Source organism: Orbicella faveolata, unplaced genomic scaffold (genome assembly GCF_042242905.1).
Source record: "Orbicella faveolata isolate gen_17 unplaced genomic scaffold, um_ofav_v1 contig_48, whole genome shotgun sequence".
Taxonomy (NCBI): domain Eukaryota; kingdom Metazoa; phylum Cnidaria; class Anthozoa; order Scleractinia; family Merulinidae; genus Orbicella; species Orbicella faveolata.
In genome coordinates, this window is record NW_028301578.1 from 145,001 (window position 1) to 172,009 (window position 27,009).

The 27,009-nt window shown below is 43.9% G+C and overlaps 2 protein-coding genes and 2 pseudogenes across 3 annotated transcripts in view; 2 read left to right on the forward strand and 2 right to left on the reverse strand.

Moving 5' to 3' along the window:
• The window catches only part of LOC110053282 (uncharacterized), an 80,093-nt gene that overhangs the window by 9,674 nt on the left and 43,410 nt on the right, over positions 1-27,009 (reverse strand). For both annotated transcript variants that reach the window (XM_020759493.2, XM_020759495.2), the window contains exons 6-8: positions 3,614-3,773; positions 2,682-3,019; positions 1,833-1,974 (exon numbers count right to left, since the gene is read on the reverse strand). In XM_020759493.2, coding sequence (XP_020615152.2) covers positions 1,833-1,974; positions 2,682-3,019; positions 3,614-3,773 — 640 coding nt within the window. The remainder of the gene's footprint in view (positions 1-1,832; positions 1,975-2,681; positions 3,020-3,613; positions 3,774-27,009) is intronic.
• LOC149095790 (uncharacterized) lies at positions 6,042-7,409 on the forward strand (annotated as a pseudogene).
• Positions 15,005-16,011, reverse strand: LOC149095791 (uncharacterized). The gene has a single exon (XM_089280783.1). It carries the CDS (start codon positions 15,997-15,999, stop codon positions 15,322-15,324), a length of 678 nt encoding a protein of 225 aa, XP_089136909.1. The 5' UTR covers positions 16,000-16,011; the 3' UTR covers positions 15,005-15,321.
• Positions 16,497-17,457, forward strand: LOC149095792 (uncharacterized; annotated as a pseudogene).

The window sequence follows — 27,009 nt, forward strand, 5'->3', positions numbered from 1 at the left end:
GCTGTTGGAAAGGTAGCATGACTTGCAGAGATTCACCGACATCCGAGCCATAGCACCTTAAATGAAAGATCTTGAGGCATAACGAGCACGACGCCCTGCTTTGATTTTTCTTCCCAGCTTTTGTGCACGAGCCGCATTTAACCGTTTGTCCGACACAGGTTTTGTTCCAGCATCCTTTCGAGCAAGAATAATTCTTCCCTGGTCCTGGATTTTGCTGTATGTCGCCTGCTAAGAGCACTAAGTAGCTTGCACAAAGAGTGATGTTAGCAAGTCTCAAACCGGCCAAGCATTTCAAAGAAGGTTGGAGACCTGCAACTCGTACAAACCGCCGGGTTGGACCCGAATTTCGTGTCGGATAATGATTAACATCCAAGCCTTTTGCCACTACAATGCCGCAAACCTTCTTATCCAAACCACTGTTGCCTCTTGGAGAGTTTAGGACAATCATGAAGAGTAGCCAGGTCAGAAACATTGCGGAGCAATGAAGGACCACCATCACCGCGCATGTTGCGCAATATCGTTTTATGATAAAGAACCCATTTCTTCCACACATTCAGCCAATATTTTCAAAGCAAACTTTATTTTCTAAACGAGGAAAAGTAGTGACAGCATGCATCTAATAATGCGCGCTAAAATGAGCCAATCACAATCCTTGTTAAAACTGTTCAAACAATTTGATTGGCTAACAAAGCAGTGGCTGTCAATCACCAACTGGACTTCAGCTAGACTTTCGGTTTCAAGAAGCTTTTAAAAGAAGTTCAGTCGTTTCAAAGTTCGCTTTTTAGTTTGATTTAAAAATACGAAACTAATAGTTTATAGTCCAGAGGAATCCAGCCACATAGTGGCTCATAAAAACATGCACTTTTCCAATAAAAATTACAAAACAAGGAGCTCAAAGCTTATGGATGAAAATGCGAAATGCTGAGCTGTATTTGACTGAAGGAGCCACAGTTATTTACAGCTTACAGCAAGATTGCCCGAACTAAGTTTGAAAGACTAAGGTTCTAGTCTGAGTATGGGAGAGAAAATCACAACAAGCTTTCAAGTGATCACTCAGCCCGTGATCAAGCGCTGTAATTGTTAACTTTCACTTCACTGAGATGACCGGAGATCACTATTTAGCAAACGAACATTACTACAGTCTATGTACCGGTAAATGTTGTTCGAGCATTTTTACAAACATTAAGCTTCTCATCATAAAACAGAGACAGCTCAAGTGGTGTTTTCTGTCGTTTTACTTCTAAGGTACAATTTCTGCCTTCATAACAAATATACTAATGTCTTTTATAGGAGCATTTGCTGGGTTGAGAATTTGTTTATTTCGCCGTTACCATTTTGTCGGAATCAAGGAAAACTTGTTTTTTTTATCGTACAGTTTTAACACTTCTGTTGTTACCAATAACCTTAGGCAGCTACGTTTACCACAGAGAAATGGCTCATTTCCATTGCATTTCTCTGACTTACAGGGAACATTCTATTTGGGTCACATGTGTCAAAATTCTGAAGTAAAAATTTGAATTTCAGCTTACTGTACATCTGCTCTACGGCAGAGCACGCTGTTTTAGCCAAACAGAGTGTGCATTATATGGAAACTTTATTATAAAACAATGTAAGTTCATGTAAGTTAGTAACACAGGTAAAGGGAAGTTAAGCCAGCTAGGTCAATTGTAATTTGAATTCCTGCATTATTTCCTTGTCTGTGCAATGTATATAACTCTCACTAGATAAAAATTATTATTTCTCTCCTGCTATAATTGTTACAAACAGTTAAGTCATAAACAAGGTTTGTATTAGAAAAGAAAAGGCTGGCCTTCTAGAGGTATGAATAGTACCTGCATTGCATCCATAAACCTCAACTCTAAGGCATGGAAAGTTGACCCACTTCTTTGGGTTAAACCGCAAGTAACGGGAGATTATTGGAGAATTCAGCCAGTGTGTTGATTCTGTGTTACCATCATTGTTTCCATCAAAAAGCTGATAGAGGTAAGTAATGAAAAGGAGATTTAACATTCAGCCTTCACCTTAGTGTGAAGAACAGCCAGTTTAATAGCGTATTTTTTTTTTCTTTTAAATATTGACACATAAGAAACCTGAAGCAAAAAAACTGTTTAGACATCTTTACACACACCATTAGTGGAGATGCTGAGGCCTGATTTTTAGTGCACTCGACTCCAGATCAAGCAATCAGAGTTCAAGCCCTGGCCGCTGACATTGTGCTGTGTTTTTGGCAAGACACTATATTCCCACAGTGCCTCTCTCCACCCAGGTGTACAAATGGGTACAGGCAAATTTAATGCTTAAGGTAACCCTGCAATGAAATAGCATCCCATCCAGGGGGGGGGGGGGGAATAGAAATATTCCTGGTCTCTGCATGGTACAGAAGCTGGGATAAGCTCTGGCCTGATGGACCACTTGACTCAAATGTAGACTTTTTTTTACACACACTATTGCTAAATTAAATGCTTTTCCTTGAGCTGACTGACTGGAAAAGTATTTACAAAGTCTAAAGTGGGATTAAAACAACACGGCTGTCCTTCATTAATGCATGCTGTAATTAAAATCACTATGGAGCCACCTTAAACTACATGTAGGACTTAAAGAAAGAAATATAGCATTAATTGACTGCTAAGACAACACGTTGTAACATCACCTCTGCATGAACATTCCAGTAAGTCACTCACCTTATATTGACCATTCTCATCAACAAAGCAATGAAACATGTTGATGTCTAAGGCATAGTATAAGTGGTAAGATTCCACATATCTTGATCCAAATCCTTGGGTTGATACCCCAGTGATTTTGCTTGCAAAGATAAAGTCTATCTGAAGATACTGCTGATTTTTAGTGTATTGGTTTTGGATCGAATGGTCGCGAGGACACCAAGCTTTAGAGTTGTAGTACAAACGTCCAAAGTGTGGTTCACTGCCACTTTCATTTGAAGAGGCAGTCATCTGTTCATTTTTGACGAGAGCTCTGTCATGCTGGTATCCCCATTCGACACCAAAAGGAGTCTTGCACTCTGAAAGTAAAATGACAAAAGGCAATTTCAGTAGAGGTAAAACAAATAAAACCAAAAATCAAAGTTACTGGGAGTCAACTCATTCAAATTTGAGTAATGACACCGGCTGTAGTGTAATGTAACCACAGTTATCAAACTACTAAACAACATCGGACTCACATACTCTAAGACTGGTGCAGAATACAATAAGGAAGTTAGAGAAATTCAAGATGATTTTGGTCAGCAATTGCTACTGTGAGAGTCAAAAACTTGCGCAAACTTTGAAAGCACTCATCTATCGCTCACTTACTTACTTACTTGGTTGCTAACCTGTAGTTTTCTAATAATAAATTGTTAGATCAACATTTTGTAGTCATAAAGGCAAATTAAAGTTGACATTGGAGCAATACATTTTAATGAAGTGAGACTCAAATCTATACGCGCAGTATTGCCAAGATTCAAAACCCTGCATGACTTAGAGTTATTTACTCCAATAACAGACAGTTTTGATGTAAGGTAAAGTTAAACGTAAAAAGATGGATAAAAAAATATAACTAGGATCAAAAATCACAACATCTGTACAAGTGAATATTGAAACAATGAATGTTCATTTACCCAAGTCTTTTCCATAGAATTCCAGCCGCATGCAAAAACCATATTCTGCTGGATAACAGCCGTAACTTGGTCTTAATCTAAACTTTATGCTGTTGCCAACTGGATGATATGACAAGGGTATTATCTTATTCTTGTCACTGCTACTGTCAAGTCTGAAGAACTGCAATGTAACAATAATGTACCACAATTAGCACACCGGTATTTTGGATATCTTGACAGTCAAATCTCTCTAATACTGTACCAAAGGGATGAAATTAAGTATCTGCATAAATATTAGATATGTTATAGGTATATGGGTCATTGTAAAGGGTGGACTAATATTTTGTCACATTTAAAGTGTTTTCATGGCAAGTGACCCAAGCACTCCTTTGAGGTCCATCTAAGTTGTTTAACAGCCAGTTAACAGGCTTTTTATATTGCATGTCATTCATGATAAAGAGAGGAGATTCATTGTACAATCATGCCTCAGTAGAGAAATCAATGGGGGTCTTCAAGGAACTAGTATAGAAATCACAATAATAAATTTAAATTAACTTCAATAACAAACAGTACTGCAGTTGTACGTGCACGGATTATAGAGGAACAATAATTAAGTCTGATTTAAAGCTGCAAACAGTCAATTGCGTTAAGTATGAAATTATCACAGGCTTGTGCATCAAGAGCCTCTCTGAGGCCAAGATATAGTATCCATCCTCTTATTAGAGAAAGTTTCTATAATTTATTCATTAAGTACTGGTAACTGTTTTCAGTAGTAAGGCAACTGGTTTTCACAGCTAGGCAAAACTTTTTGAATTGCACTTCTTTAGAAGAAAACCTTTCCTCTGGATGATCACAACAGGCATGCAAAATCATCCTCAAAGCCAGTCAATAGTCCGGAAGATATTTTAGAGTTCAAATTCATCAGCTTTCATTACCAACTTTAATTTGTTAGTAATAATGCTCTTTCAATATACAGCAATGATAACATGTCTACATTTAAAAGACCACTTAATCAACTATGTCAAGGTCGTAATCTAATGCCACATTGTTAATTCAGTCTGGTGTCTGCTTCATAGAGGTTTTTAACAGTAGAAATTAGCAAAATACAATTTATTTTAGTGCCCACTGACTGCTGAATAGGGGTTTGTTATAAAGGGAAATTTAAGAGGTTAATTTCGGGACCAGGCTAGATTTCCACTTAACAGAGGGTGTCTGTTTAAAAGAAGTTTCACTGTACAGTGAAACCTTCTGTAACCAACCACCCAAAATGTCAAGCCTAGGTGGTCTGTACGGAAGGTGGTTGCTTACGAGACCTTAGACCATACTGAGTCAAACGTTTGCCTCATTCAGGGCATATGGTAACTGCAGAGACTTACCAAATCTTTCATCCATGTAAAAAGTCAATTTCGAGAAGTTTTGAGAAGTTTCCGTTTCTTGTAGTACCCAGGAATGTGATTATGTCACAACACCTTATTATCCAGTTTCCGCTCTATTATCTGTCAAGTGGCCACTTATGGGAGGTTGAAAACAAAAGAAAATTTCAAACTTTTAGCTCTACAAGTGGTTGCAGTCGCTTACGAGAGGTTCCAAATATAGTGACTTGATTTGGAAACTTTTGGTATTTTGGAAAACTGATCATTGAGGGAGAGGTGGTCACTCATGAGAGGGTAAGACACAACAGAAAATCATGGACAACCTACATGTATATGTGTGGAATGTTCATTGTAAGCTGACATTTTTATTCTTTTGTACATTTCTTATCCAAGCAAGTCAGTGTTTTTTCCTCCTGGCTATTTCCAAAGATTGGTCTGCAATGCATACTTGTGGGTTTATGCATAAGTTTATTCCATTCAGATATTTTTGTTTTTAAATGTAAGTATCTGGGAAGTAGTATATAGGGGATTAACCAAATACCGTTTCGCAGAGGGAGCTTTATTTCACCTTATCGCAGCCCCCACCATCAAGTCTGGCCCTCACATGCTCGGGCCGGTTGAGCCTGGGGGCTGCGAAATGGTGAAATTCAACTCCCTCTTTGAAACAGTATTTGGTTAATCCCCTATATACTACTTACAACAACAGGGACACCAATTGGAAACAAGCGAGCCCGTTGTTATACCGCCCGAGCCGGGATGACTTGAGCGCCAAACAAGTGTGGGTGGCTGATGTGGGGCCGGAAAGAAAGCTGCAGAAAGCGTTGTTACGGGGCGTATTGTGGGCAGCACAACTACCAGCTGAAGAAAGGAATGAAAATGCCACAGCCTTGCAGAGTTTGCGGAGTCGGTCTTCTGTGTGACTACCGTCTCTGCAAGCCCTGCGGCGGTAACGCACTAAAACAAAGTCTTATCCGCAAACGTGAAAAAGCAAAAAAATTTTTCAAACTTGTTTTGCTCGAGCTGAAAGAAACACATCAGTTAGAGAAATGAAACCTTGGGTTATAACACAAGGAACTATGGCTTACAACAATCAAGAAAGACTGGAAGAACTCGCAAAAATAGATCCGGCGGTTTTGCGTTATTTCGATCAACTTCTTGCAGAAAACGCGCCAGCAGTAAGCAAGGTTGTCCAGAATGTGCTAGAAGAACCAATTTCACAGGAAACACAGGCGCGGCTGCAAAAGCCACTACTTCCAAAGCCTTACCAGCCAAGAGCCCCTCCACGCCAAAGAAAGTCGAGAAAAGTGCAAGCACTTCTGAGGGAGTACGACCCCTACCCTGCGCGGAAAACTTGAACAGTGAAAGACTACCAGAAGGAGATTCTGGATCTGTTCGATAACGCAGAGAAAGAAGGGGAAGAGAGTACAGGCCCGCATTTCATTCGATGGCGCTTCATCAGAGGTCTGGGGAGAAACCTAACACCAGACTTTATGGCGAAGATACACGAAAGAGTAAGCACGTCATTCTATCTGAGGCACGTTTTCGTGTACCAGTTGCGCAACATTGAGGATGGAACGATTATTGTGTACTACTCGAACCCCAAGGGCTTACAGTGGTTTAACAAACTGGAAGACGCGGAAAAATGGTTCATCCGCCAGGAAGAACTGCGTCTCGACAATGAAAAAGTCGACAGGCCCAACACAAAGTGGGTTTTTGAAAACTTTTTCAATGTTGACGTGAAGGTTGTGCTTGACAGGCAGCTGTTGGTGGGAACAGGGCCTTTGCCTGACTGGCTGCGCAACCTTGCCCATAGCCGGTCGATGGTATCTTTGGACGTGTATAACGACAACCTGTGCCTATGGCGGTGCCTCGCTGTGCACCGAGGGGCGCGCACAGATCGTTGCACAAAAAAAGCCCGAAGACTGGCCCAGAGTTTCTACAAACTTGATGCTATTCCACCAAACTTCAGAAAAATGTCTCTAGATGAGTTGGACAAGGTGGAAGCCCATCTGAACGAGGGCTCGCCAGTCTCATCTTGGCTCGGAATACATGTCTACGAGCCGGAGTGTCTTCTAGACGGTGAAGTGGCATGGCATCTCAGAATAAACTCGAACCCCAAACTCAAAAAGATTTTGACGATAGGTGTCTACGAAGGCCACGCTTTCTTGATAAAAGACATCACAAAGCTGGCGAAAACCTATTCATGCAGCCATTGCTGGCAGAGATTCACACAATCTTGTCATCTGCAACGCCACCATCAAACCTGCAAGGGAAACAGTAATCTATTGCCCTGGGACAAAAGTGGAAGCGCCACTGACGGCCTTCAAGAAAGTGATGTACTCCCCGAAGGGCTCACCATCCGTTCAAGCGGTGTTGTGACTGGAGCGAGAAGCGAAGCACTGGAGAATCCACATCCACCACGCAATGCGTGGGCATGGGGGTGAGAGATGGCTAAAGAGGGGAAATGGAAAAATGAAGGCCTCTCCTGTTAACGGGTACAACCACAAAACGAGGACAGTGTTCCAATACCACGGCTGCCCCTACCACGGATGCCGTAAATGTTACCCACGCTATCGAGAACAAATAATTCTGAATGGCAGCAAAACAGCCGAAGAACTGTACCAAGCCACTGTGAACCACATAGCATTTCTGCGAAAGATGGGCTACGAAGTAGTCGAGGCCTGGTCTTGCGAAGATGGGCATCTGAAGGGGGAACTCCCAAAGAAGGAAACGAAAATGTACCCGCACGCGATAATTTATGATTTCAAGTCGTATGGCGACAAAAACTACCGAAAAGAGCCAACAGGAGCATTGACGATCGAAAACACCCACATCCCGATCTCGGTCACAATCGGCGACACCCTCAAAAGAAAGCCCACCCACATCTGCAAAAGAGACCCCACGGAGTTGGTCCGAAAGTTCATGAAAGAGCTGGAGAGATGCGGGAAAAAGATCCAGGACCAGGTGCACACGGAGTTCGTTCCAGAAGACGTGCACCTGCTGCCGAAAGAGCAGTGGGAAAAAACTCGCGAATGGTGCGACCAGGTACCAATATTGGGGTTCAACTCGGGCACCTATGACCTCAATCTGATCAAAAACTACTTTGCCAGCGTTCTTGCTGAGGAAGAAAAGATCAGGGTCACGAAAAAGGGGAACAAAGTCACGTTCTTGCTCACCAGGGGGGCCCATTTCCTCGACATCATCAACTATCTGGGACCGGGCACCAGCTATGACAAATGGGTGAAAGCTTACGGATGCAAGACAGTCAAATCGTGGTTACCCTACGAATGGTTAGACACCTACGCAAAGCTGGATTACCGCGGGCTCCCAAAATACGAGGTCTGGTATTCAAAGCTGAAGGGCAGCTACGTTCTCACATGGGAAGAGTGGGAGGGGTGCCAGCGGCTGTTCAAAGAAAAGGGCATGTGCACCTTCAAAGACTGGCTGTTACTACAACAATCTTCATGTGGAGCCCAGCCTCGAGGTGCTGGAAAAGATGAGAAACTTTTAAACCGAAAAGGGAATGGACATTCTGAAAGACCTGGTGGGCATGCCAGGGATTAGTTTTCATTATTTGCTCTGTGGGGTGATCGAGCGTGGCGCAGACCTTTATAGCCCTGGCAGAGAGGCTTACGAAATGCTCAAAGGGGCGGTTGTTGGCGGACCGAGCCTGGTTTTCAGAAGGTACCACAAAGTGGGCGTCACAGGGATAAGGGCGCACCAGTTCAAACAACCGCGTCTTTGCAAAAAGATTCTCGCTTTCAACGCCAGCGCTCTCTATCTCTCGACCATGCTCAGAGAAATGCCTTGCGGGAAGGAGAAGGTCAAGTACTACGACGATGACCGCCAAGCGGAAGCGGCTGAAGTTCTGATTCACCAGTTGAGAGCTGGGGAGTGGTTCGGCTTTGCCGAAGTCAGCATAGAGATCCCAGAGCGTTCCTGGCCAATGTTCGAGGAGATGTGCCCTTTCTTCTACAACAAGCAGGTTCCCGCTGAAGCTGTGCTGGAACACATGAAAGAGTACTTGGCGAGAACGGGCAGGCAGCGTGGAGACGGGAGAAAGCTTGTGGGGGCGCTGTCCGCAGAACGGCTGCGGGTGTACCCCCCTCTGCTGTTGTGGTACGTGAACCACAGGGCGGTTGTCACGAAAGTTTCCAGAACAATCGACTACAAGCCGGGCAAGATCTTTCCCTGGTACGTGGAGCAGGTGACGGAGGCGTGCCAGACAGGAGACGCGGACAGCAGCAAGGCAAACGAACATGATCTACATGAAAGACGAGAAGGTTGTTGACAGAGCGCTGTGGAGCACGTATTTTGAAGACCTCAACGAGATCGGAGAGGCCTACGAGCTGGAAAGCCGCAAGCCCCGGATCACGATCAGGCGGCCGTTCCAGATCGGAATCGCTGTCTACCAGCTGGCGAAGCTGCGGATACTGGAATCCTACTACGACTTTCTTGACAAGTACGTCGACAGAAGAGATTTCGAGCTGATCCAGATGGACAGGGATAGCAACTACATGGCAATCTCGGGCGAGCGGCTCGAGGACGTCGTTCGGCCAGAGCTGAAGCAAGAATTCGAGGCGGAAAAAAATCAGTGGCTGTCTTGGGACAAGTGGAGCGGCCGCACCCCAGGTCTCTTCAAGCTTGAGTGCGAGGGCAGCCGGATGATTGCGCTCTGCTCGAAGTGTTATTACGTCGACGAAGGAGAGGGCAAAAAAAGAAGTTTAGCACGAAGGGGATGTCAAAGAAGCAGAACGAGATCACATGGCAGCAGTTCGAGGAAGCTTTGGAAGGCAGTAAGGATATGGCGACCAACAGAGGTTTCAGGATGCGGGATGGGCAGATGGTCACTTATGAGCAGCAGAAGCTGGGGCTGAGTGCTTATTACGACAAGCAGTGGGTGCTGCCCGACGGGATACACACCGAACCAATCGAATATCACATCTAGTTCACGTCAGCTGGAGGGAGAGTAGTGTTTGGAGGGACAACGAGCAGTTCTTCACGCACGAAGCTGTGCTTGGGCCTGTCGCGCAGATAGGAGAGAACGGGTTGATCCGGTTTGGAAAAAGATCTTTCAATGCCCAAAAATTTCAAAGACCAGATTGCGTCTGTGGCTCTTTTCACGCCACTTTCAAGCTCACCGGGCTGGTAGAGATAACGAACTTGGACAAGAAAGGGGAGGATTTTTTCGCTTTTTCCAACAGGCCTCGTGTAAGGTGTCGACCGCCTCGCATAAACAGATTTTTCTTTGATGGCGACGGCAGGTTTCTTGCCGATAAGGCTTGTGACTTCATTGTTCAGAGCCGAAACAACTTAAGGAAGTCTTTTCACCCAGGCGGTGGACCGCTGCCCCTTAGGGAGAAGCATTTCCACGGCGTACTTGTGGCCGAACAAGCGCTCTGCAAGGGTGTGGTTGAAACTTTCAACAATGGCCTGGTCGCGGTGAATGTCAACGTGCCCGCGCCGGATATACGTTTTGTGGTTGTCGATCACTTTTGTGACAGTGTCCATGAATTCACGCCCGGGGTCAACCTGCAGCATTTCAGCGCTTGTAAATCTTCTGAAAGGCCTGGGCGACCTCATCAGAATTCTTCAAAGTAAGGGGTTCGGCCTCGGTGTAGCGGCTGGCCATGTCGACAACCGTCAGCACATATTTGAAAACTTTGCGACCGCAAGGGAGCTTGTCGTGCGGCAGAAAAAGAAGGTCCGCTGATGGACTGTGTTTGGCTTTGGAATGTCGAATTTCGGCCGAGGAATTCGCTTCGGCGTGGGGAGGTATATCTCGCAGAGCGCTTGCCTGATCAGCCACTTTTTTGCACTTTCTTCAGGTACCTTGGCGGCCTCGGCTAATTTTTTGATCGCAGCGATTCCTTTCTAGTAGCCCCCGGGGCCGTAGTATATCTTTGCAAGTTTGGCGTCCATATAAGTAAGGTGTAAAAAGGTTTAAAGGAGCCACACCAAGAGCCAAAAGTCTCAGCAATCTGCAGCTGTTTTTTCTTCCAACTTTTCCACGGCTTGTTTTAAGAAGCTTATCGTTTCATCCATGTAAGTTTCGTAATTGTAATCCGTGTAAGTGTCAGCAATAAAATTTTCGAGGAACTCAACTTCTTTGCCTTTGACAATCTTATCAGGGTTTTCCGAAATGTACTCAATTGATTTTGGAGCGCATTTCATATCAAGTTGATTTAACTCAGGTAATTCCAATAATTTTTGCAAACCCCACCAAGTTTCTTTGAAATTTTTGAAATTTTTGAAATTTTCGAAACCCTAAAGTTCACTTGCTTTTGGGTTTGCTTTCAATATGGAAGCGTAACAAGACTTCTGCAAAGAGTCCATGGTATACAATGATCTTTTTTTCTTCAACACGAAAATGTTCTGCCCAGAGAGTGCCGAAAATTTAAAGGAACCAGAAGGCCGCGTAGCCCAGAGCTAGCGCCCCAGCGCCCACAAACACAAGTTCACCCTTTTTCTGCTGCTCGCTTGGCTGATAGAAATCTGAGAACTTGGGCTCCTTGCGGGGTACCATCTCTTCGTCAGGATGCGCCTGGTTGTAGAGTTTGAAGGCGTAGTCCGTGTTGGTGAAGTTCTGCTTGGCCTGCTCCTTTGTTTGCGCGTTGGTCGTGATCCAATCAAGAAGTTGCATTCAGTCGCGCGTGTATTTAGCGTAAGCCGCTTGATAATCTTTGAGAGCTTTGTCGTGGCACTTTTTTTCTTCAAGCGCAGCTTTACCGCCCCCGCCGAGCACCCTTGCCAGATAATTGCCACCGATAAAAGCCGTGGCGTTTGACACAGCCCCGCCAACCATAATCGCGATGTTCGCCATAGTTATATATTATTGGAAGCTTTTTTCAAATCATAACTCATTCCTGTTTTCCTTGAATATTACAAAGTTGTTCGCAATACAGTTGAGAAGGCCATTGAGATGGTTCTTAAATTTTTCTTTGGCGTTTTGATACGCCTCGGTGGCTCGCACTTGACAATCTTGCAAAAACTCCACGTCTTCTTTTTTATAAACGTTTGCCACGATCCAGGCGTGGTTGAGAACTGTATTCTCGAAAAGCTCAAGAAACTCCTTGAGTGCTTCGTCGTACCTCTTTCCATCTTTTCTCACGGATCTCGAAACAGCCTTGTGAACGTTGACGCTTGCAATACTTGCCATGACGTAATATAACGGACTTTTATTTCTTCAAAACAAAATAATTTATTTCAAACGCTGCCGGGGAGGATTTTCTGATCCTCGAGGTACTTTTTGAGCGCAATGCTGCCCGCCATGACGGCGGTGAACTTCGCGTAATTCATCATGCTGCTGCTGGGATCAGAAGTGAAATTCTCTTTCACAACCTTTTTTGCGGCCCAGCCGATGCCCATGGCTAATCCCGTGAGAACTGCAGCGTGAATGACGGTCTTGACAAGCTTGTTGTCGGACATGGTGCGTTCAATATAAGTAAAGAACGAAAGTTTAAAACAAAATGAATCTGTCTTGCCCGCTTGCTCTTTATTTCGATTTGGCTGCCTTTCTGGGAATTCCAGGCAAAAACTTTGTTTTGGTGATTCCGCACACAGCACACTTCAAGTTTAGAAGTCGCTGGTTACTTTTTGTAGCAACAATTTTTGCTGTTGCTCGGAAGTTCGGCGTCACTTGCCCGTCTTTCACACAGTAGACTTCCATCTGAGTATATTTTCATAAGCTTTTCTCCAAACTGTGTTAATTTAATCTGTCTGTTCTTCCTCTTCTTCTTCTTTTGCTGCTGCTTCTTCTCTTCTTCTTAGTATTCATACTAGTCTTCTTCTTACTTCTTCTTGTATTTCTCTTTGCCTTTTTCTTTCTTCTGCGCCCTTATCAGCAAACGTTTCATTGCCAAGTTGCACCACCTTTTTGACAGCATTTGCAGTGAATTAGAGCCACAACACCGTAATTCCGCCAATTGCGGCTGTAGAGATGAGAAGATGCGCAACGGATGGGTTCGACATCGCGATATACTTTACACTCAAAAGTTTAAATCATTTTTCTTAATCCTTTTCGCTGTGTCACGTGAGCAGGTTCTGGCTCAACACTTGCGGGCTCAGGCGCGGGGACCGGCGTTTTAATTTTGTCGAACGCGGGCTCGGCCATTGCCTTGAGCTCTTCACATTTGTAATAAATCCCAAGCAGTGAAACACCTATGCCGCCAATAGCAATCCATTGGTTGGCACTGAGGCTGCCGCTCTTTGGGCTTTCACCTTTTGTAGTCGGGGCTGGCTCAGGGGCACCTGTGGCGGCTTTCGCCTTATTTTCCGCGTGATCAGCCTCGGCATCTTTTTTCTGTTGTTCCCGTGCCTTTTGCAACCATTTTTCTGGCGGCCACACGCTTTGGATTTTTTACGTGTTGCGTGGTTGCAGTCAGAGTTGTCGCTTGCTGTGTGATATCGGCGGCGGGTGGTGCCTGGGTCTCAACCTGAGGTGCCGTGACGACAAGTGCGCTCTGGGATTGTTCGGTTGACATTCTGAAGCGAACCGTATTATAAGCAAATGAAAAAAGTTTACTTGTTAACAATTTGACAGCAATCTCTCGGCAGTTGTTATCGCATGCTGGCCAGTTAATCTGAAGTTGCTGATCCGGGTACTTCATCAATGCCCTCAAGGGGATAGCCGTGTTCATCACGAGAAGGATGGCTCTGCTCCGGCAACTGTGGACTGAAATCAACATGTTTAGTGGTTATGAACACCACATTGGCCGCAGCAAGAAACCGGCCGCACTTCAAAGCAAGGTTGCCGGCCAGATTGGAGAGCTCTTTGTTCAAGATGTAGTCGTTTCTGAGCTCTTTCTGATAAGCGTCGATGTCTTTGATTTTGACGGTCATTCCGACCACTTTGGTTGCAATAAAAATAAAGCTGTCAATCAGGCTTTCTGTTGTCTTGGAGCCCACATACGTCTTGTAACGTTTGGTGTATTTCTCGACCTCTTTGTCGCTCAGGCGCTTCACCTGCTCGTGGGTTAGCTGCACTCCGATGCCCTCTTTGGCTTTGCCTGTGGACACCAGCACGGCCAGCTGCTCACGAAGAGCGGGAATGTCAGGTCCAGCAGTTGGAACAATGCCACCTGCGGGACCACTCGGCTCAAGCTCAGTTTGAAGAAGGTTCATAACTTCTGCTAACGAGGCATCTTCACCAGCCATTGTGCAAGGCTATATACAACTTTCATTTTTTTATTCAAATAACTTTACCCCATACGGGTGGCGAAGCGTGAACACAAGATAAGAGAAGTTTCGCTCTTTCAGCTTTGAAACCAGACCTTTGTACTCATCCGGGGAGAGCTCGCCAGCATAATCATCGAAGATGGCTTTCGTGGTCCTGGCCGAGGGGGTGTAAAAGAGGATGATCGCCGCAACGTTCTCCTGGAAGGAAGATGTTATGCCAGTCAACTTCTGGGTCAGCACCCAAACACTGATGCCCATATGTCGGGCAGAAAAGGCGAGATTCACCAGCTCGCCTGTATGCCCTTTCACGTCTTTAGAGGTCACGCAGTCATCGAGGATTATGAGCGTGTTGGTACCCTCAGAAAGCCATCTCACGAGCTTCAACCACTTTTCTATGATGTGCTGATCGCAGACTATTACATCCATTCTTGGATCGTTTTCGCCAATCCAGTGGTAGGTCTTGTTGTGCGTGAACGTCGGGCAGATGAGCACGATGTAGTCGAACTTTCCGCACAACAGGCCATAGAGCTGGTCCACCACGAACCTCGATTTGCCAGAATTAGTCGGCCCCACGATGAGAGCGTTGAAGGGTATCTTGGTCGGGTCCATGTTCATATTCAATCCTGTACAGATTCCATCTGTCTGTCCATAAGGTTCAACTGGTAGTCGGAGATGACGAACACATGGCATTTCACGTCGCTTGAGCCTTCTTTTTTCCGCTCAATTTCCAGCTGGACCCCGTCCGTACTGTTCACAATCCGCATGCCACTGCTGTGCATTTCTTGGTTAACCATGGAGCGCATATCAATAACAAGCCCGAACTTATCGTCGATGTAAAACTTTGTCATATTCATGTGCTCTGTTTTATTTTTTTCTTTCACAAACAAGTTGCGGGCCTCTTCCCACATGTCCTTGCCTTCGATGCCGTCATTGTAAAGCATGTTGGGCGAGCCGTTTACCGAGACACTGACTTTCGTCAGATCGGGGAAGATGAATTTTTCTGAATCTCTGTTGCCAGCAGTATACGGCTCTACAAACAGTAGGAGGGCTTTTAGCGACCCTTGGGCATTGACTTTGATGGTGATCCTTGGGTCAATGGCTTTTTTGAAGGCCACCTCTTTGTCATAGATCACGTGGTCATAAAGGAACTCTTTGCCGCTAGAGTAAACGCTCCGCGTCTCATCTGCCAGTCTTGCTGCAGATCATTTTGTACTCGAGCTGGATGTTGGTCAGCTTGTATTTCAGCTCGGAGTCTCCTCTGACCATGTGTTTTGCTTCGGCAAGTTGCACTTCGAACATGAGGTTGTTGTAAAGGGCCTGGGGGTAGAAAACGCCGTGGTCGGTTAAGATCTGATGGTCCAGCCTGATCCTGTACTTTTTTCTGTAAACCTCGTTCAGCTTGTTTTCAGCGTCGATGCCCGAGGTTTTCTTGTCTCCCACGTCTGAGCGGATCTTGAACAGATCCTCACTCTTAATCCCTTCGAGAATCCTGTTGTCTCGCTCTTCCTGCGAAAGAAAAAGGTCTTCAAAAGTTTTGTAGATGTCGTACCCAACCCTGTCTTGCAGGGTTGTTCCCACAAACTTCACAACCAGCCTGTCAATGAGCGCCTGCGTGACGTTCTTGACAAGGAAGTTGTTGGCGTTCCCTCCAGAAAGGTCAATGTCAAAGACAAGCGCTAGTGAGCCTGGCACCAGAACCTCGTTCTCGTTCAGCTTGGGCACGTAAGCGTACAGCTTATTGCCGGGGTTGGCTTCAGAGGGGTTAAAGGTGATTCGTTTGACCGCACGCTCGGCCTTCATGGCGTGTACGGTCTTTTCGCTGTATGTTGGGCGAAGGTTCTCCAGCACCTCTGTCATTGTGTATAAAACACCGACCATAATTTTTTAATTTAAAAAACAACAGGCTTGAAATATATCGCTATGGCGGAAGGCTGACAATCGGCTTGACCACGACTCTGATGATGGCGAACAAGAGGTTGACACAACCCATCCTTTCCAGCCAGGAGCGGCGTCCACTCCCTACCAACCTGGCGACCCCTACCACAGGGGTGAACAAACGGAAATGAGTACTTTTCCTCATGAGAAGTCCGGCCTACCTGACACTTCTTATCAGGAAGAAATCCCTTTGCTCGGGGATTTTATACATCCTGATGAAGAAACTGACATGATTGAAGAAGGCTGGGAAAATATCAAAAAAGCATACCCGAATGCAAACAGACCAAAATTAGGTCCAATCAAATTGGGTAAAGAAAAAGGGAATCTAACTTCGCATGTTGTAAAGCCAGGAAAAAAAGAGTACAGACTTTTCCAGAAAGATGGCGTGACTCTTCAAAAATCTTTCATAAAAATGAAAGAAACAGCTCTGGGGCGTAAAGCTGAAGTCATCATTGTAGAAGACCGGGATACTATCAGAGAAATGAAACAAAGACTGGCAGAAGCTGAAAACCAACTACAACAGGCGGAAACACTCCTCGAAAAGAGAAGAAGAAAAGAAAGAAGTGGAAGCCCTGAGACGTAAAATCGAGCAAACTGACGCTAAGATTGATGCCATTCAGGATGAACAAGGTTCGAACCTTGAAAGTGAAGCAGAGCTGCGTAGGCTCAAAGAACTGAAAAAGAACTATCAAACCGATCTTGAAAACAAGAAAAAAGAATTGGACTTGCTAACAAAAAAAGCAAAAAACAGAGAAAAGGAACAAGCCAAGGTTGACAAACTCAGGGCCAGCCTCACAGCAAAAGAAAGCGAATCGAACGCCACGGAAGAAAGGTACAACCAAACAAAACCGTTTGACGCCCTGAAAGAGCAGGAAAGCGAGCTGCAGTGCCAAAACGAGGAAGACCAGGTGATCATCCAAGATGAGAATGCCTCGCCCTCCGAAAAAGAAGCCGCAGAAGACAGAGTGGCAGAAAGAAACGAGGAGATCGCGCGTTTGCAAACTCAGATCACGGAAAGGGAAAGGGGGCGGCCTCTCTTGGAAAGGGTAAAAGATATCTTCAAAAAACATGGCGTGACCTTGACCGCTATTCTTATCGCCGCCGGTACCACAATCAGAGCTGTCATCAGGGCCCTCACCAGAGGTTTGAAAGCCAGCGGCAAAGCTTTGGGAAATGGCCTCAAAGATGTTGCCGCGAAACTTGGTTCTCTGCTGCCCGGGCTGATTGGCTCGATTGTGAGCTTCCTGTTAAAAGCCATCAGCCAAGTCGTCGGGTTTCTGGCCGAGCACACCTGGCTGCTCATTCTTGCCACGGTGGCCTTTTTGTTCAAACAATATTTTAAAAAGTAGCGTTAACTTTACCGCCAAGCCATGAACAGCAACGCCGATAATCCAACTACACTGACAATTACCGCTGTTTTGTTAATTTTCTGTTGCGGTGTTTTATCTGGAGCTGTGGGCTTAATTTTTTCCACCGTCGGATGTGCTTGCTGAGTTTCAGCTGAAGATGGTTTCCTTGATTCAGCTGTTGCGGCTTTGTGTATCGGGTTGGACGGGTGGCTGTTGGGAGGGTTAATATTTGACGGGCCGCCTGCCATGAGTTTGAGGGCAGATTTTTTTGTGTCTGGGTTTACCTCGTTGTTGACCCCCAGTTTCATCCCAGATACCGCCGTTTCAGCTTGTTGTTGTAACCGATTGTGCTTGCGGTGTTGATTATCATTTGTGCGGGCATGAGCCAGGCCAGGGGGGCTACAGTGAGATTGAGCCTGACCTTTGCTTGGTCCACCACGAGATGGTACCTTTGCACGCTCTTGGCCAAGTCGGGCTGTCTGATAGCGTCTTCCATCTGTACCAGGAACTCGCTCTGGGCTTCTCTTGCTTGGCTGCCAGAACCAAGAATGCTGCTGCGGACATTGACTTGCGTGCCCAAGATGCAATAAACAAAAGCCTCGATCGACTGATTTATTCGTGCCAAGCCCGCCTGCGTCAAACCTGATGCTGTATTTGGGGCGAACCAGTCCGATTGGGTATCAGAAGCGGCCCCCGGCTCGATGTATTAAATCAAGTCCCCTTTTATCACTTTGCCGCCTTCATCGCTGCATTTGTTCAATTCCGGATATAGGTAGTCAGTTTTTGATACGCCGCTCGCATAGACGTAAACGCTTCCCAGATCGTGGTTTGCCCCGTGGGTGTAGCGGAAATCGCTTGACGGATCTATACCGAACTCGTTGCATAGCCTTTTGTATGAAGCGACGTCGTAATGATTGTTGAATTAGTTGAAAGGCGGATCTCCGGGTAAAGCGCTCACGCTCTGAATACCTCCTAGCTGGTACAAAATGTGCCTGACCGTGAAATACACGTGGAATTTGTAGAAAGCTCTTATCTGCGGGGGGAGATTCATCCCGCTGTCAAAGATTTTGCGAGAAACTCCGCACCCCTGTGTCGCGCAGAAAACCGCGAAGTTTAGCTGTTGCGGCCAATATTTCATGTCAGGCCCTTCTAACCAGTGTTTTGATTCGGCTGCAGAAGTGTGCCTGAGTTTGGTTTCTTGAAATGTTTCTCTGAATTTTGTCGTGAAATACTGATCAGGCGTGACATAGATTTGGATTGCGTCGTTGAATATTTTTTTCAAGCTTGGCGCTTTCCCGTCGAAAGGTACCGCAGGAATGGACAAAGAAACTTTTGAACCAAGCGGCGCAAGCTGGTAAGGAAAACCCCCGCTGTCTCCCAAACCTAGCGCGTTTCATTTCCACACTCCAGTATTTTCTGTCTGAGCCGAAGACGCTTTGAAACAAGCCTTCGCTTTCTTTGAAAAACACCTCTGCGGTTATGTTTCTTTCTCGTCGATCATTGCTTGTGAAATGAACCTGCTTTTGTCCGCTTTTGGAAAGCGGTTTAAAAAGTTTGTCCACGCCTTTTCCTTCGCAGCATCTTCTCTTTTTAAAAAGTTGGGATCATCGAACCCGGGATCTTGGCGGATATCTTTCCACATATTCTCCATATTATTTGAACACAATTTTATTTGTTGAATATAAAATGGTTGTTCTCACTACTGTCGCACAACAGAACGGCAAGACTATCCATTTTGAAAAGCCAATACCGAGAGTTGATTCCATGAAACTCATTTCTTGCAGTTTGTACAACAGCTGGGACACTTTAAAAAAAGAAGGTTCAGCCACCTTGGGAGACAAAAACAAAGATAGAGCTTTGTCAGTTAGTAAAATAATCCCAGGGCATTATAGTTTAGAAAGCATGGCAAAAGAAATAGACGGTCTGTTCGACAAATGACTATAAACAGTTGGAAACAGAAATAAATCAACCTGTTGGCCAGCTTGTAATCAGAAATTTGGGGGCAAAACCAATCGAACTTGATCGCGATTTAGCCGATTTGTTTGGTATTGGACGAAAGTTGAATCTTATAACTTCGTAAAAAGGCTGGCAGCTCCAACGACATATTTTATTCATTGTAATTTGCTCAACACAGAACAGAATCTGTTCAATGGCAAAAGGTCAGATGTCTTGGCCTCGTTGGATGTGAAAGGGAAGCCTTATGAAAAGGTAAGCTACCAGCCTTCTGCACAACAGGTTTTGCGAGACTGCTCCACAGGCAAGTTCATAAATAGTATCACCATAAGTGTGAAAGATGAAAACGGCGAACTCTTTGATTTCAAGGGCTTCCCTCTTCTTTTTGAATTAGAGTTAAATTAAATTTCTATATACACAATGTCTTCGGCGAATCTGTTGCCTCCAGGCACGCCGCCTGCCAACCCTCTATATCTGGTGGTGGAGCCTTCTCAAAATTTGCACTTGCAGAAGGTCAACGAGATTTCCAACACTTTGGGCGGTGAGGTCCACCACTATCGCCTCGTTGCTAAAAAATACACACGCGCGAGAAAGTTTGTTAATTAGGGTGCCACCGGCTCCAGCGTTCTCTCGGCAGCGTTTTCCAGCGCGAGTTTTGGCTCCGCTCTGTCTGTGGTTGGCCTGCGGGCAGCAGTTCCTCTTGGCGGCGCTGGTGGCTGCTTCACTCTCGTTTCATCAGGGCTGATTATCGCCAGCAAAAAGCTCGACTCGAAAATAAAGCATCAAGAGATCACCACGCTCGCCGTTGCCAAGCGAGACACCATCAACAGACTTCTCTCAAATGCTTTGAACAACAACGAGGTGTCTTCCCACGAGTTTGACACCATCCTTTCAGAGTTTCAGCAGTATAACTTTCTGAAAGATCAGGTCCGAGCAAGGATGCTTTGCCAACCATCAATGAGAAAGCTTCCTGATGTTGACGTCAAGAAAATGGAGGAAGACATCCACAGCAGAGTTGAAGCCGAAATGATAAAAAAAATCACAAACCCTCCCGCTTCGAACTGACTTTTAGAAACAGACGGTTTCATTTACATGTAATAAGAACATGATTGTCTGCTTCCACTTGGTCGCATTTCTGGCTCATGAGTATTTTACACCTGAGTGGCAAAAAGAGGCTCGCGATTACGCGTGAAGTCGTCGCTGCGATGGTTGAGGCGGATGAGGTTTTTTAATAATAATGCTCCCCGCCAAAAAGGAACCACTCGTGCCAATCGTAACCATTCCACAAACATATTTCCAAAAAATTTTTGTAATCGTGGTCGGCTTCTATGAGATGTTCTGGATCCTTCGGCGGCCTAACCGAGGCATTATGAACAGTTCCCTCATTTTCAAAACAGGGGAAACAGCAACCCTCGAAATAACAGTTTGGATATTTGAAGCAAATTACCATTCGCACAATTTGCTGCTTGAATTCGCAGAATGGTAGTTTTAAGATATTCTCGTGGACCCTGCCCCACCCCATTTCCTTTTTTTCCTTTATTTTTTTCGCGATGAACTCCTTGAGAATCATCTCACGAAGCTCTGGAGGGAAGTGTTGAATGCCCTTGGTAAGCCCGCAGCTTTCTTTCCGGCCCTGCATCAGCCACCCGCACTTGTTTGGCACTCGAGTCATCCCGGCTCAGGCGGTATAAGAACGGGCTCGCTTGTTTCCAATTGGTGTCCCTGTTGTTGTAAGTAGTATATAGGGGATTAACCAAATACTGTTTCAAAGAGGGAGCTTTATTTCACCGTTTCGCAGCCCCCAGGCTCAACCGGCCCGAGCATGTGAGGGCCAGACTTGATGGTGGGGGCTGCGATAAGGTGAAATAAAGCTCCCTCTGCAAAACGGTATTTGGTTAATCCCCTATATACTACTTGGGAGTTGAACTGCTACAAGTGAGAAGGCAATCACTGGAAAGATAAAGGTGTGGAAACAGGTGAATTATGTAATATATATTTTTTGGTATCAACATAGACAAGTTGTTACAACTTTTAAGTGGGAAATTTATTGCAGAATACTGTTTACTTGATTGAATTTATAGGGTGTGGAGGATTGACAGACTTTCATGAAATTTTGCCAAAACAATCCAGGGATGATGACAAATGAAGGTGTGTCGGGAAATTTTGATATTTAACATGTTTTTCCTGTGGTGTCCATTTACGCAACACATCTTGCATATTTTTAGCTACAGCAACTCCAACTTTACATGCGAATATCTAAACAACCAATCAGAATATCGAGAAAGCCTGACACACTTTTGTTGATTGATGCCTTGTGAATAAGACTGTGCAGCTATTTTGCTCATCTTGCAGCATCTGATAACCAATAAATTCAATAGAACCCTCGTTCATTTCACACCTTACTGGCTCCAGACATTCCTAAAATAAAACCTTGCTTACTGCACCTTTCAATAACAGGTGGACTCTAAAATTCAAAGCTTAACCGACAAATGCTCTTTTCGCTACCGTCAATCAAATGTTCGACAGGTCTTCACAGCTTCTGGCTACTGCCAAGCGCACGGTAAGCAAATCGTTGAGCACAGTTCAGACAACGAAACAGTGCTCGGCAGAAGTCGGAAGCTGGGAGCCGCCCAACATTTGGTTGACTGTATCAAAAAATGCATTTGTCCCTTGAAATGTTATTGAAAGGCACAGTATATTGCATTTTCATTGTAAACTTTCTTTGTTAAGCTTTCTCCTGGTATATAGTTGGTTAGGGTTGCAGTGAAACTGGTGCGTGTACGAATTTTCTCCCAAAGGACACCCCGAAGGTATCCAAACATTGTTTCAGAAATAACGTAATCATTTACATTAGGGTATCATGGTAGGTGAATTTTTACAAAAAATGCAAAAAATCTTTTTTTTGCTGTTCAAATAGCTAAATTTCGACATATTAAAATTCAGCCTAAAACAATACACCTCAGCACGAGGCTCTGTCGAACAAACCCCACAAACTCTGTAGTTATTTCCCAGAGCCTCGCACTAGGGTCTATTGTTTTAGACTGATTTTTAATATATCAAAATTGGTCTATTGAGAAGACTGAGATAACTATTTTGCAAAACAAATGGGTAAAAAGCTTTTTACTTTTTAAGATAAAGAGAAAAACTGTTTTTGAATCTTATTAACCCCTTCTCATTGACACCTCTAAATAAAATTTACAGCCATTTGTAACGTGTAAAGCAAATAGCGATGTGATATTTCATTTTTGCACACAAGCTGTTCTCGATCTGGTTGTTTCATTGCAAGCATCAGGACGAAAATGCAAGAAAACTTCTTGTCCATTTTTCATCTTCAAAGAAGTTGAAGAGGCAAAGATCTGGTGGAACCCACAGGTTTAGTGTCGAACAAGATCTTTGGCTCTAAGTGACCTTGAGTCGCACTGTAACCAAGAAGAATGGTTGAAGGAACTTGAGAACAGTAGTCTCACCAATGAAGCTGAAGGACAAACTATAAGTGCTCGTTGCATGAAATTGCTGGAGAACGGACATGATTCTGAAACTTCCATGAGAGAGTCAAGCGCAGATGTAGACCTCAAGATTTCTTGTTTTGGCTTCATGAGGCATGGTTTAAAAAAATGTCAGGAGAATGAGGAAGCCTAAACTTGAGCAACATAATACCGATGCTGCTGATAAAATCTTCTAAGTAAAAGAAATCATGGCAGTTTAAATACAAACCCGTATAAAGCTCTTGGTAGTTTTTCGCTTCTCAGACAATTTCACTGGGATGGGTTTGCATGCCAGAATTGTAGACATCTGTTTATTTCAAGTTTTCATAAGCCATTGTTGTGGTAAACTGACTCATGCTGACATCTGTCAGTGTTGAGGGGATTTTTAACACCTAATCATACCAACCTCATAAGAGGTTTTTAGTATTCTTCTCAAGAAAATAAAACTGATATAAGGATAAACATTTTTAGATCGTTTACGTGCGTCTTCCAACAGAATTGGCTGAATATCAGCAGGTATGTTCCAGGATACCTCCTTCGAAAAAGGGTGTCGGGCTTTGTTTAATTTCGCTTCCAGTTTCAAAGTTATCGCCTCTTTAGTAGAAGGAAACGTCCGCATTGAAAACATAAAACTTAAGGAGGTTGTAGAAAAAAACAAACCACATCTAGAAAATTGCCAACACCCTTTTTGAGGGCGATGTGTGAGAAAACACTTCCGATGTTAATTGCACCACTCCGATAATTCACATGTGGAGGCAAACCAGTTTAAGCGAAGCAGTGTTTCTGGGTATTTCTTTTAATATCAACGCGACTGCAAAATAACTTTTAAGAAAATTTCAAAGATATGATTGTATCTTATATATTAAGCTTTCAGAAAATGAATAGGTTGATGGGGTTTTCTTTCAAAGCGCCAGCGTAATAGCGTTTTCCACTGTCAATCCACCTACCATGATACCTAAATGTAAATAAATGTAGTTATTTCCCTGTGTTCCTGGGTCTTTTTGAGCCGTTTCGAAGGGATTTGACTAGAAGCATAGGTGGCCTGCGTAGAAAGCATTCCAGACCTGTACGAATAGCTTTTCTGCATTTTGGCCACAGGTAAATTGGAGAGAGAGCAAATAATTGACCATCTCCCGCTTCATCAATTTTTTGCTCTCGCTCCAATTTATGCTCAGTCAGAATGCGGAAAAGCTCTTCGTACAGGAACACTTGCTATGTAGGCTAAAGCAGTTTACATTTCAAGATGAGACGTAATCGGAGCATCATATTTACAACGCAGCAAACAAGATGAACCCCCTTTGCTTCTATTCAAATCGCTTCTCAACACAGGCGAACCAAGCTCACGATACGAGGAGTTATTTTTGTCAATCTTTTTGCCAGCATTCAGTGAAAACATGACATACAGCTGATGTCTGCTACTATTACATAACGACTGAGTTTGATTATGCGAAACATGACTTTCACCTTGCAGCATATGGAGGTTATCGCTTCTTAGGAGAGGAAAACCGAAAACTGATAACTCACTTAAAAGGCTTTGGAAGCGAGCTCAGAAGCAAGATGAAAATAGAAAAGACAACAAGGCATTGAGGTAAGTCAATTTTATTGTAAAAATATCACAATTTCAGCTATAATGTCGATTACCGTTTTTCCCCATTTAAACCTTTATTAATTCAAACTGTTGTAACACAACAACTCTATAATAATTATTATCTCCTCAGAGCTTTATTATCTAGCTCTCTGCACGCACTGCAGGCCTATGATGCTCCCTCATCATAGGCCTGCAGTGCGTGCAGAGAGCTAGATAATAAAGCTCAGAGGAGATAATATTATGCTGCGAGGTGAAAGTCACGTTTCACATAATCAAACTCAGTCGTCATGTACCTGGTAATAGTAGTAGATGTTGGCTGTATGTCCTGTTTTCACTGAATGTTCACATAAAGACAACAAAAAAAATAAATAATTCCTCACATCTTGAGCTTGGGCTGCCTGTGTTCCAAACGGATCAAAAAGACACAAGAACACAGGTAACAAAATAACAGTATATTTATTTTACATGAATGTACATGATTATGTTATTACTGATACAGCATTTGGGTCCCGTGTGCTTAAACCAGTTAAACCTGTCATAAACGAAGATTAAATCGAATTGGCTGCAAATTCTAAATCAATGCATAAAATCCCAGCGTTCAAAAGATCAGAGAGGCCATGTTTCTAGTGGTCCCCACGTTTATTTTCTTGTTCTTAGGCAGCCAACTCAGGACTTATCTTTTTCAGCACCTCAAGAAGTCGAGACGAGTGCCATTGGAAGAGAAAGGGAAATCCTACAGGAAATGGACCAAAGAAGAGCAGAATGATGCTCATTGACCTATGAGTTGATTGAAAGCAAAGGATAAGTAATTTGACAGGCTGTAAACAAACAATGCAGATGTGCCAGGGCAAATAATTTTTGTCAAGTCAGACTAATTCTTTTGGATTTGCCACAGACAAAGGGTAGATCTGCACTGATCTCCTCAGTGCAGATCTACCCTTAGCCTCTCTGTCCTCACTCAGGGTTCCCACGTGACTCTCAAAGGCAGAGTTCTGGTGCATTGTGGCAGAGGTAAAGTTACTTGTCAAGTTATGCAATGAAAACAAATTCGGATTGGCAGCTAAGCATATTGCAGATATGTCTACACAGTGTTGGTCTGTATTTTGTTAGATACGTGCTTGTAATAAATTAGCACAGATTAACAAAGCTAGCATACTAAATTTAGGTCTGAGAAAGGTCAAACATCTAAACACAGCAATGCAAATAACTTTATTTCACCGAACACTGAAGCATGAAAAACAGAAACATCGCGCACTGAGGGGTTTGAGATCACTGCAACACTGCAAGCTGAGATTTTATTCACCGCATCACAGCTTTCAAAACAAAAGAATAAGCTTAAATTTTGGCCTATAGGCAATTTTAAAGCTCCCTTTCAATTTGCAATTGTGAAATTCTTGCTCACCCGAAGCACAGGGGACCTGGACACTGTATCAGCAATAACATAATCATTTACATACATGTAAAAAAAAATGTACCTATGTTCCTGGGTCTGCTTGAGCCATTTAGAAGGGATTTGACTAGAGGCAAAGGCATTTTTTTTCTGCTGCTTTGTAAATGCAACGATCTGATTATGTCTTGACTTTTCACTATTTTCATTAACTATTACCTCTTATCGGGGGAGAGAATCTCAGGTTTCATAAAATCCTCAAACCTTCAACATAGCAGATGACTATGTGTGATTATGCAATAATATTGCATAATCCCACAAAAACCCCATAGTAGCTGATTTTGCAGTTTTCATGAAAACATATCACCAAAGAATAATGACTGGATTCTACTTCATATAGTAATCAGTGAATGATCCAAACATTCCGGTTGTTCACAAAGGCATAATTAATTGTAAACAATTGTGAGTTGCTGCAATAATGCATAAATTTCAGAATAACATTTATTTCTGATAGGATTTAAAATCAAAATTCGTTATTTTGCTATTTCAATTGTCAGCAACATTTGCTGTTAACAGCAACATAACAGCAGCTGCCACAAAGCTTCAAGACCATAAGCTGTTATCAAAGTTGGCAGCTGGTGATATGGTGGCCTGGATGCATGCCTCACCAGCTGCTCTTTATAATCGAGTCAGAGACCCTCGAAAGAGCAAGAAGATAATGAATCTTCAATCTTCTTCTTTGGAGGCTATCACTTTAGCGGAACTTGTTATGTTTATAGAACAGGCTCCAAGGCCAATAGATTTTTAGTTCCCAGATTTGGCAAAAATGTACTCAAGTTCACTTGAGCTGCTCAGATAGCTCAAGGTTCTGCTTTAACTATGCCCAGTTGCCTCAGGTGACTGGCCTCCATCTTCGGGCGACAAGAAAAACATACCATGTCGCTCTGCCTGGCAACCTCCTGTTTGAGATTTAAGTTACGGATGAAAACAGTCTCACAATAATTTGTCTTTCCCTTGTTGATTTCTTGTGATGTATTTAAGTTTACAAGGCAAAATGGTTCAATTCAGAATGTTTAAATCCATCTGTGAAGTCAAAACATCAGTGGTTCAATGACTCAGTTTGATGCGTACATTTAACGAAGGTCTGCAGTGATACGGACAACAGTTTCC

What these genes read in the sequence shown, in the direction of transcription:
- LOC149095791 (XM_089280783.1), bottom strand. Translation starts at nt 15,999, where the DNA reads ATGACAGAGGTGCTGGAGAACCTTCGCCCAACATACAGCGAAAAGACC.